The 12,208-nt window shown below is 39.3% G+C and overlaps 1 protein-coding gene across 3 annotated transcripts in view; it reads right to left on the minus strand.

Annotated features, from left to right (window-relative positions):
* LOC115210891 (transmembrane protein 243) overlaps positions 1-12,208 on the minus strand; it is a 63,825-nt gene that overhangs the window by 10,096 nt on the left and 41,521 nt on the right. For all 3 annotated transcript variants that reach the window (XM_036502599.1, XM_036502600.1, XM_029779663.2), the window contains exon 3: positions 2,941-2,991. In XM_036502599.1, coding sequence (XP_036358492.1) covers positions 2,941-2,991 — 51 coding nt within the window. The remainder of the gene's footprint in view (positions 1-2,940; positions 2,992-12,208) is intronic.

Here is a 12,208-nt window from a genome sequence, read left to right on the forward strand (position 1 = left end):
TGTGAGCAGTTAATCGTAAGTACTGCTGTGTACGTTAGTGCACAGCTGATAAAAATAATTCATTTCAAACATTGGTAAAAGCTAGCTTGGAAGACAAGAGAAAATTAACATTGGATAATGTAGTCCTAGAAACACGATGCCATGGGAAAATAAAGACAGGATGTTTCTGATCAAAAGTTTGGCCAATTAGAGACAACTTGGAATTAACTCTTTCGTGTTCATATTACCCTGTCAAATGCAGTGGCAGCACTGTTTAACATCTGCTTTCCATGTCGGCATGGGTTGGACGGTTTGACAGGAGCTGGCCAGGGAGAAGACTACACCAGGCTTCTGTGTCTTATTAATTCACATTATTTTGAAATAATCATGCATTATCTTGTAGCTTTGAGATTTTGACAATATGATAGCTTATTCTTAGAATGACATTGTAGGGTAGATGTGACGAGCTAGGACTGGCTAGTTTGAAAATGAAACAGGTTGGATATTTCGGCTGGATATGGCCTGGTTAAATGCTGAAGGGTTAAAGAATAATCTATTTACACTTAAGTAGACTGAAACATTTTGCATGGGTATACAGCAGCATGTCTGTAAAAATGCATGATATTTTCATTATTTACTCATCAAAGTAGGATATCTTTATATATAAAACTGAAGTTGCGTGTGTGAGTGTCTGTCTACTCCGATTTAGATTCCTAACTACTCCCACATTTTGCGGTGCAGTTTAACCAAATGCGGGTATCTTATAGTCGTGATTCATATCGAGCCCTTCTGGATATTAGCGCGCGTCTACGATGAGTCTATGATTTAAAAAATATTTACCATCATTTTTCCGCATTTTTAATGCATCTTTTCCTAGGTTTATATAAGGTAAGTAACTCTAAAAATGCTTATATAGTTATTTCCCTTACAAACCCGAGCAACGCCGGGCGATATTGCTAGTATAAAACTAAGGGCATATATTCCGGGTGTGCTAGGTGTGTGCCACACACCCAACGAAAAAGGAAAATTCATTATAAATATTAACCTTACTTATTAATTCAATCACAAATCTTAAAGGAAAACTTCTGTTATACTCCTGCTTGAAATTTGGTGGCACTGTATGTGGCTGTACACCAACTACATCAACCACCATATGCCACTGTATAAAACTGTCTCAGTGATAGTACTAAGCTCTTTGGTTATTTAGTCACTATGTTAGGATATGAGAATACAAGACTGATTATATAGTCATCAGGTATGGGTATACAGGACTAAAGGCGGTGAGCTGGCAGAAACGTTAACACGCCAGGCGAAATGCGAAGCCGCATTTCGTCTGCCGTTGCGTTCTAAGTTCAAATTCCGCAGAGGTCGACTTTGCCTTTCATCCTTTTGGGGTCGATAAATTAAGTACCAGTTACGCACTGGGGTCAATGTAATCGAATTAATCAATTTGTCGGTCCTTGTTTGTCCTCTCTGTGTTTAGCCCCTTGTGGGTAGTAAAGAAATAGGTACGGGTATACAGGACTACATATTAAGAATAAATAACAATGGAATTCTATGATAAAAGACAGATTTCAGTATTCAATATTATTCATTGATCAGGCTAGAGCATTTACTATCTTGAAAGTGAGAGTGCAAGAGTCTTTGGCTATTCAGTCATAAGAAATAAAAAGGCCACATCTGATTAGCAACAATAAGAATTATAAATGGAAAAGTCCGACATAAATGCGCTTGCGCAGTGAATATGAAAATTCACCAGGAGTGGCTGTGTGGTAAGTAGCTTGTCTACCAACCACATGGTTCCGGGTTCAGTCCCACTGCGTGGCACCTTGGGCAAGTGTCTTCTACTATAGCCTCGGGCCGACCAAAGCCTTGTGAGTGGATTTGGTAGACGGAAACTGAAAGAAGCCCGTCGTATATATGTATATATATATATATATATGTGTGTGTATGTATGTGTGTGTGTTTGTGTGTCGGTGTTTGTCCCCCTAGCATTGCTTGACAACCGATGCTGGTGTGTTTATGTCCCCGTTACTTAGCGGTTCGGCAAAAGAGACCGATAGAATAAGTACTGGGCTTACAAAAAAAGAATAAGTCCCGGGGTCGAGTTGCTCGATGAAAGGCGGTGCTCCAGCATGGCCGCAGTCAAATGACTGAAACAAGTAAAAGAGTAGAAGAGTATAAGGATGAGACACATGTTATTTGCCTCTAAATATGTTAATGTTATGGCACGGTTACTGACGAGAATTTCGCCTAACAAATTATTTTATTTGCTAAAAAAATTTGAAACCTAATTATAAAGTTTTTATTTTTCATTCCCTTCAAAATTACTCTCAAATGTGGTTTTGGTCGTTTTGACTGCTTCTTCTAGCGTGTAAAATTACTTGTTAAAGGTAGTTTCTCTTGTGTTTAAATGTACACTATTTTATATTGAGAATATTGAGCAATCAATGGTCTTGTGGCCATTTTTCTAGTTCTTTGTGCTTTGAGTTTAAATTCTACAGAAGTCAACTTTGCCTGTAATCATTTTGGGGTCAATAAAGAACCAGTCAAATTTTGGAGTTGATTCTCTCTCTCTCTCTCTCTCTCTCACACACACATACACAAAGTCAAATACAGTTATGTTGCACTGTGAGAGAATCATGAGAAGGTGGATGGGGGCCTTACAGTGTCCCTCAGCTGAAATGGAGGAGAATTGACCAAGGAACTAACAATCCCTTCTTATTTCACATGCTACTATAACCCTAAAAAATAACCGAGGGACATGGTGGACATAGAAAGACTGAGGTTTCGTATATGACAGAAATGATTTGCAACATAAAACCCACAAATTTTGGGTTAGAGAAAAGAGAATTAAATTGAGTTCAATACTCGGGTCATGCTTAATTTATTGACCCGGAATGGATTAAGAGTAAAGTCATTTATAAAGATTATAATAAAAAAGCGTCTTTAAATACTCACCAATACAAATATAGAAGTAATAATACCAATTACTAAATTTCGCATTCGATCCTGTAAAGAGGAGAAAAGAATTTATTAATATTGACTGCGTCACCTTTAAAATTTTGATACTTACATAAGTAGGTTCTCACAATAACCATTTTAACATTTGTAACTGGTCTTCATTAATCTTCAGAAGACTTCATTCTGCTGTAAGCATACAAAAAAAGGAAAATCTAGTTCCTGTAGATATTCAGGAAGGGCAACAGATACACCAAACTCATCTCAAAGAGGATGGGCTTACAAAGGTCATAGATACCTATTTCTTTATTACCCACAAGGGGCTAAACATAGAGGGGACAAACAAGGACAGACATAGGTATTAAGTCAATTACATCGACCCAGTGCGTAACTGGTACTTAATTTACCGACCCCGAAAGGATGAAAAGCAAAGTCAACCTCGGCAGAATTTGAACTCAGAACGTAACGACAGACGGAATACGGCTACGCATTTCGCCCAGCGTGCTAACGATTCTGCCAATCTTCTCTAACAAATTTATTGAATATGAGTAAAAGGAATGGGGCTGTAAATATTAACATATCTAAATTTTCAGTGTAAGTATTTTAGAGCAAGGTCATAAGCTAAAGTCATTGTGACTCCAAGGAAATACATTGCTTTGATTCGCCTCTCACAGACTTGCTGCTTCTTCTTTTAGTTGTCTCTTATGCTGAGACCCCCTTCGGTCATGACTGACCATGGGATAGCACCTAGAAAGTTACCCTCCTAGTAACAAGTCAGGGTAAGGTTGTTTATGGAAGACCAGCAGTCACCCATGCATACCGGCCTCCTCTCTCCACTCCACCAGTGTTATCCAAGGGAAAGATAAAGGTTAATACAGCTTGGCACCTGTGACGTCCCAACTCATTTCTACAGCTGAGCGAACTGGCGCAACATGAAATAAAGTGTCTTGCTCAAGAACACAACACATAGCCCGGTCCAGGATTCAAACTCACAATCTCACAATCGTAAGCTCGACACTCTAACCACTGAGCCATGCATCTCTTATACTGCTACTATAACAGCTTCTTCTCATCTGAATTAACAAGCTGTATCCCATTTTCCATGAGGTCCACTTATCACAACCATCTCTCCTCCTTTCATTATCTCTCTTTGTCTTATTCTGGCTCAACACTTTATTCAGCCACTCTTCTTTAAGAGCAGCAACCTTCCAGGAAGGGTTCTTTGTCTGGTCATCATTTATGAAGGCGCAGGAGTGGCTGTGTGGTAAGTAGCTTGCTAACCAACCAAATGGTTCCGGGTTCAGTCCCACTGCGTGGCACCTTGGGCAAGTGACTTCTGCTATAGCCCCGGGCCGACCAATGCCTTGTGAGTGGATTTGGTAGACGGAAACTGAAAGAAGCCTGTCGTATATATATATGTGTGTGTGTGTATGTGTGTGTGTTTGTGTGTGTGTGTGTTTGTCCCCCTAGCATTGCTTGACAACCGATGCTGGTGTGTTTACGTCCCCGTGACTTAGCGGTTCGGCAAAAGAGACCGATAGAATAAGTACTGGGCTTACAAAGAATAAGTCCCGGGGTCGATTTGCTCGACTAAAGGCGGTGCTCCAGCATGGCCGCAGTCAAATGACTGAAACAAGTAAAAGAGTAAAAGAGTAAGTATCAACAGCATTCATCTAACCAATAGGGGAATGTGAATCTCATGATTATGACTCAAACAGTCCTGACTAATTAGCAAACAATATACTCATTACATAGTAATGTTTAATTCTCTTAGTGGAAACAACTGGCAGATAATGAATTAACACTCATTCCTTTGTTATTTATCTTAACAGGTCATTCTATATTTTGTTATTGTCTGTATATGCATCCAGAAGAGAGGCTTACTGTGGTAAAAGACTATCTTCCAATGGGTGCTTGTGGAAACTGATGACTATTAATATATTGAAATTTAATGAATATTGGAATATGGAAATAATACATTTTACAGGTTCTCCTATTTCTGTTTTGATGCATAAATAGATTTTCATAACAACCATGTTGACTTATAGCTAAATACTTCAATCATAATAACCCATAGTTAAGGTTGTTTAAAGTGTAACATCTGAATTAGTTTTGGTGGCACGTAAAAAGCACCATTCGACCGTGGCCGTTGCCAGCGCTGCCCCGACTGGCCTCCGTGCTGGTGGCATGTAAAAAGCACCATCCGTCCGTGGCCGTTTGCCAGCCTCGCCTGGCCCCCGTGCTGGTGGCACGTAAAAAGCACCATACTATAGATAGACTATCTTTATTACCATTATTATCATCTAATGGTCACTTTACTATATTTACATGTATCAGACAGAATTAGTTGAGATAGTTTCCTTATGGTCAGGTGCCCTTCCTTTTGCCAACCTTCTCATGTTTCCAAGCAAGGTAATATTTCCCCATAACCAGACATGGTTTTCAAAGAAGATCAGAACGAACAACATTGCTTGTATGATGGTGATGCTTGTTTACAACCATTATGTGATGTCAAGATAAGGCGCACACACATACACAGACACACACACACGACAAGCTAATTCTGGTTCTCAAAGACACAAAAAGTCAGAAACTTGGTGGCTAGGAACAGCCAATTGTATCGCCCACTGCACTCAGTTTTATCAACTTAAGAAAGGTACTTATTTTATAGATCCATAGAAGGACTCAAAGACAAAGTTGACCTTAGCAGATGTTCAGGAACATAAAGGAACATAACTATATACTCCAAAGAATTTAGTCTACAATTCTTATAATTCTGCTTATTTCTTTATTACCCACAAGGGGCTAAACACAGAGGGGACAAACAAGGACAGACATAGGTATTCAGTCGATTACATCGACCCCAGTGCGTAACTGGTACTTAATTTATCAACCTCGAAAAGATGAAAAGCAAAGTCGACCTTGGCGGAATTTGAACTCACAACGTAATGACAGACGAAATACGGCTATGCATTTCGCCCGGCGTGCTAACGTTTCTGCCAGCTTATAATTCTGCTGTCATTGATTTCTGATTTATGCACATAAAAGAAGTCAACGATGGAGGTGTGGGGGAGAGGAAGAATCCTTAGAGTCATGCCCAAAGTGGCCTGTAGTGTTATTTGGTAATATCCCTTTATGTTCCGTCTTCTGAGGGATCTCTACATAGTTATTCAAGCTGTTACAAATAGTAGTCAACTTTTCCCAGTTTCAAATCATACAGGACACAAGAAATGCTGTAGTCTTACATAACCCTAAAAAGATGGTATGGTGTTGTCATTGATCATAGGTTTGCTTAACCCTTTTGATACCAACCCGGCCAAAACTGCCTCTGGCTCTGTGGTGCAAATGTCTTACTTTCATAAGTATTGAATTAAAATCTTTCACCAAACCTTAGTCACAATTTATGTTCCCAACACTAGCTGAATGATAACTAAGTTCTTTTACTAAATTCTTTGTTATATTTAAAGTAATTGAAAGAAACATAAAGCATCTCAAAATAAATACGGTAACGAAATGGTTAATTGGATTAACTTGGTGACAAGCAACAACTTAGGTATAAATAAGGTCACGAAATTTAGGAAGATTGCTTAAGTCATCTAAATACACCTGACACTCAGCCTATAAAAACGAGAGGCAAATTTGCTCAAAGCAGTATTTGGAGTCTGAATATAAAAGGGTATTCTTACTCACTCGGATAAAACAAACAAACAAACACACACACACACACACACCACACACACACACACACACATACACACACACATCAAATGTAAAATGGTGAAATAAAAAAAATAATGAAAATTAGTAAAAAATTTCTAAAATTAAATCTGATTGCTCTCAGGAACAAAACTCTATGAGATTTATCACAAGACTTGATTGAGAAGAACTTTGATCCATCAACGTTCAATAGTCAAGACAGAATAATAAAATAATAATAATTCTGTATTCTGAAATGACATCAAAACAATTGCTGATAATCTAGCCAATGAGAAAGACTGGTTGTGGCTGCTTTTCCTGTTAAGATGTAGGAATATATATACGCATGTGTGTGTGGGTGTGAGTGTGTGTATCTGTGTTTGCCTCACATTGTTTGAGAACAAGTATTGGCTTGTATATGTCCTCATAACTTAGTAGCTAGACAAGTGATTGTTAAAATAAGTACCAGACTTTAAAAAAAAAATACATACTGGAGTCATTGATTAACTAAACTTTTCAAAATGGTGCTCCAGCATGGCCACTGACCAGTTACAGAAACAAATAAAAGAGTAAAAGAATATTGTTTTACAAAAAAAGGGGACACATTTGATAATGTGATCTGATGTACACAATAATAATAAGAAGAAAAAAATGATGGATGGCCATGAGTGGAATGGCTTTGATCTCCTAGTATGCTCAGTCAGGGGGTGACCTATTCCTAAACAACAACAACAACAACAGCAGCAGCAGCAGCAGCAGCCGCCCCCGCCACCACCACCACCACCACCACTATTGGTAATTAAGTCAGTGAAAGAGATTGGATATGGTAACTTGATTTGCTAGATATAGTAGGCAAATCTCCCTCAAAACAAAAAGAAAAAGCAACGTGAAATATGTGGTCCCAGACACATTATTTGCAAAATAAAAACAAAAACAAAAACAAAAAAAAACATACATAAGCGGGGATGGTCACATTTAGAACACCTTTGATCGTATATCAGCTTAATCAGAGCTGACACGGAGCTAAACGACAACAGCAACAACTGCAATAACAATGACTACTGATAATATAGTTAGCACCAAATGACCACCCAGGAAATATAGAATGTGTTTAATTTTACATCGTTAATAATAATAATAATGAAATTATTGTATACAGTGCTGAGGTGCACCATGACTTGTCAAAAGTGCGTATAAAGTATATGCAGTAATGTACAAATGTCTGGAAAGCGAACAATGCATGAGTCAGATACATGCTTGCGTGTGTATGGAGGGGGGAAAAATCAGGTGTAGTGTTGGCGAATCTCAGAAAGCATGGAAGTTTTGAAGGATGCAGTGCTCCGACAACTAACAACTGATGCCGACAGTTTGTTCCATGCTTCAGCAACTCTCAGCATGAAAAAATGTTTCCTGAAGTCATGGGAGCTGTGCTGTTTTCTGACTTTGTAAACATGTCCACAGGTGTTAGACGGGTGGAGTTTGAAAAGGTGCTCAGAGTTATTGTTTGTAAGATGGTTGATAATTATATAGGTATCTGCCAAGTCAGCTGCCAGACGTCGGAGTTTCAATGTGTCCATGTTCGTTAATAAACGAAGCAAACAAGTACCGCATACATACAGAGAACTATTTACACACACAGACACAAATGCGAACAGATACACACAAGCACGCAAATATGAAGAGTGTAAAGGCAAGCATAGACATGGAGATGAAAGCACACACACATCATCATCATTGTTTGACCATGGTCGAGACAATGGAATTTACCATGCTACGCCAGACTTCACGGTCCATCATGGCATTACAGAGGTCCTGTTGTTGGATGCCTGTATCCCTGGAGATTACGTCAGGGTAGGAGAGCGTGCATCCTCTGGTATCATGAGCAGATGGCTTCAGAGGAGAAGAGTAGAAATTGCCTCGTTTTCAGCTCTACAACAATGTCCAGCAAACTGGACTCTCCTACCTTTCACAAGAGATGACACAGGTGGTAGTTTCCCATATATTTGCATTTTGGTTGGAAGGTGCTTCCACGAGAGATTTTGAGCTCTCATAAGGAGGCGAGTGTAGGTTCCATCCAACCGCCTCTAAAGCTTCTTTGATAACATCCAGGTTTCTGAGCCATATAGTAGAATTGGTTCGACTGTGGCTTTGAAGATTTCAAGTTTGAAGTCTCTACTTAGATTTGATGACCAGATCTTATGCATGTCATTACAGGCTGACCAGGCCATACCCTTTCTAGTTAGAAAATCTTTTCCAGATGATGATATGTATGACCCAAGATACACGCAAGCACGCATGTGTGAGGAGTGTAAAGGCAAGCATAGACATGGAGAAGAAAGCACACACACAAACAAACATATGAAAGCAAAGCTACACACTTACAAAGCCATACACACTTGTGTAAAGCACAAGTATGCGTGTACAACAGTGGTTCCCGACTTGTGGTCCAAGGACCCATTGGTGGTCCACAAAGGTAGTACCGGGGGTTCATGAACTAAATTCAAAATTTCATGAGCAAATCAACCCTCGTCTCTTTTGCCGAACCGCTAAGTTATAGGGACGTAAACACCCCAGCATCGGTTGTCACGCGATGCTGGGGGAACAAATACAGACACACAAGCATATACACACACATATATATTTTCACTGCGTCTTGCAACCTTTTCAATAGTTGTTGATTCTGTCTGTTATCCAAACTGCGATTTTTTTTGTTTGTGCGCGTGTGTGTGGGTCAGTGTGCATGCGCATACACACGTGTGTGTGTGTATGTGTGTATGTATTCTGCATATTCATTTGTTTATGTGTTCGTGCTTGTGTGTTTGTATGTGTTTGTGTATGTGTGTGTTTGTATGTGTGTGTGCATGTCTGAGTGTGTCTGTGTATGGGTTTTTGTGACTATGTATGTGTGTCTCCATGTGTCCTTCTGTGAAGTGTGCATGTGTGTATATGGTCATGTGTTTCAGTCTTCATTTGTGTAGGTATGTGTGTATGTGTACTTGTCTGATCATATTACCTATGTACCTATCTATCTGTATATCTGTCTGTTTACATTCATATCCATTTACCTACATATATATGCATACACATGTGTGTATATATATATCACCGTGACTGACCAGGCTATCAGATGTTGCTACACATCGCTGGTCACAATGCGTTTCGCATTGTTTTAGCCTTTAAATGACACCACCCCGCTGGCTAAGCGAGCAGGCCAATAGAAGAAAGAGTGAGAGAAAGTGTGACGAAAGAGTACAACATGGATCGCCACCATCCCTTGCAGGGGCCTCATGGAGCTATAGGTGTTTTCGCTCAATAAACACTCACAACGCCCGGTCTGGGAATCGAAACCGCGAGTCCGCTGCCCTAACCACTGGGCCATTGCACCTCCACGTGTGTGTGTATATATATATATATATATATATATATATATATATATATATATATATATATATAATATATATATATATCTATATATATATATATATATATATATATATATATATATATATATATATATATATATATATATATATATATATATACACGTGGAGGTGCAATGGCCCAGTGGTTAGGGCAGCGGACTCGCGGTCGTAGGATCGCGGTTTCGATTCCCAGACCGGGCGTTGTGAGTGTTTATTGAGCGAAAACACCTATAGCTCCATGAGGCCCCTGCAAGGGATGGTGGCGATCCATGTTGTACTCTTTCGTCACACTTTCTCTCACTCTTTCTTCTATTGGCCTGCTCGCTTAGCCAGCGGGGTGGTGTCATTTAAAGGCTAAAACAATGCGAAACGCATTGTGACCAGCGATGTGTAGCAACAACAACAATATATATATATATATATATATATACATGCACACACACATGTCTACATAACAGCCCACTAACTATTCTACCTGTATATATATATATATAAACTGTGGTATAGGAGTATGACTACCTACTACATATATTTCCTATTTAGTATTGAGGATGTTTCATTTATCAGGATGTACTCCTGTATTTGTCTGAGTATTGGGGCCTTCAGGTGCTAGAATAAAATGCAGATGTCAAGTTGACCCAGGTTGCCTCCATGTTAATCTTTGGCATGTCGGAGTATCGAGGACTGTTTTTTTATCGTCATATTGTCTCAAATTGTCATCTAATCTTTCCACAATGCTTCTAGAAGTCTCACCTATGTATATCATGTTCTTGTCTTTACAAATACCTTCTATGCACCTTATTCTGTAGACTACATTTCTAGTTCAACAGTTAATACCAGGATTAATCTTACATACCATGCAGTTATCACTGGTGCATGTGGTATTCTCAAAGGGGTATGTCCTACAGTGTTGTACTCTGATGGAGCTCCCTGGCTTTTCAACGATCTTAATGTTGGGTTTGGCCTCTTTCAGAGCTTTCTTAAATCTACAGGCTAGTTCTCCATGGGCTGTGGCCTCTACAAACATCACTCTTTGATATTTGTCGGTCTTGTACCACGTGTTTACCCTATTTGCTTTGTCAAAAACTCTTTGTATTCTATTCCAGTCATTGCTTCTATATCTAGGGCAGGTACCACTGGTTTCACTACATATGTTATCTAACTTCTTTCTAGCACCCCAGTATACCCGAACCCTATCTTTCTGACTATATCCAGAGAATTGCATGTGGTGCATCAAGTTCTGTACATGTTTCTTTGCTTCATAGGGTTTGCACATAGTGGGGACACATTCTTCATTATCCTAACTAAGTCTGCAATCAGTATGTAAATTTTCATGTTGTGTGACAAAGCTGAGTTCTTGTGAGCAACATATTTCGAAGATGTGTCGGAGTCTACTTCTAGCTAAGGAGATCTTTGCTTCTGTCTTACTGTCAATCTGAGGTGGGATGCACACCCTTTTAAGGAAGGGTAAGTCTGTGGGGTAGATCCTTGTCATTTCATATAATTTGTTGTTGGGGTTATAGAAGACAGAATGTAGGGTGTTGTTATAGTTGTGGTTGTTGTTGTTATAGTTGATGGCATCATGGCGGTAGTGGTGGTAGTGCTTGCATAGTGTCCATTGCTGTTGTTGTTATTGTTGTGCATGGTGTTGGTGTTGATGTGGGCAGTGGTGTTGTTGGTAGTGGTGTGGATGATGTGGTTGGTATTGTTGTCTGAGGCAGCGAGCTGGCAGAAACGTTAGCACGCCGGCGGTATTTCGTCTGCCTTACGTTGTGAGTTCAAATTCCGCCGAGGTCGACTTTGCCTTTCATCCTTTCGGGGTTGATAAATTAAGTACCAGTTACGCACTGGGGTCGATGTAATCGACTTTAATACCTATGTCTGTCCTTGTTTGTCCCCTCTGTGTTTAGCCCCTTGTGAGTAATAAAGAAATAGGTATTGTTGTCTGTGTGTGACATGTTGTCATTGTTGTTGTTGCTATTATCATTATATTGTTGTTATAATTGTTGTTTTGGCTTTGTATGTTTGTGTTGCTGCTGTTGTTATAGTTGTTTGAGTGGGGAAATGTGGTTATCATTGTTGCTATTGTTATTGTTACTATTGTTGTTTTCATTGCTATTGTTATTGTTTTGGTTTCCTATGTTTGTATT

Source organism: Octopus sinensis, linkage group LG4, assembly GCF_006345805.1.
Source record: "Octopus sinensis linkage group LG4, ASM634580v1, whole genome shotgun sequence".
NCBI lineage: Eukaryota > Metazoa > Mollusca > Cephalopoda > Octopoda > Octopodidae > Octopus > Octopus sinensis.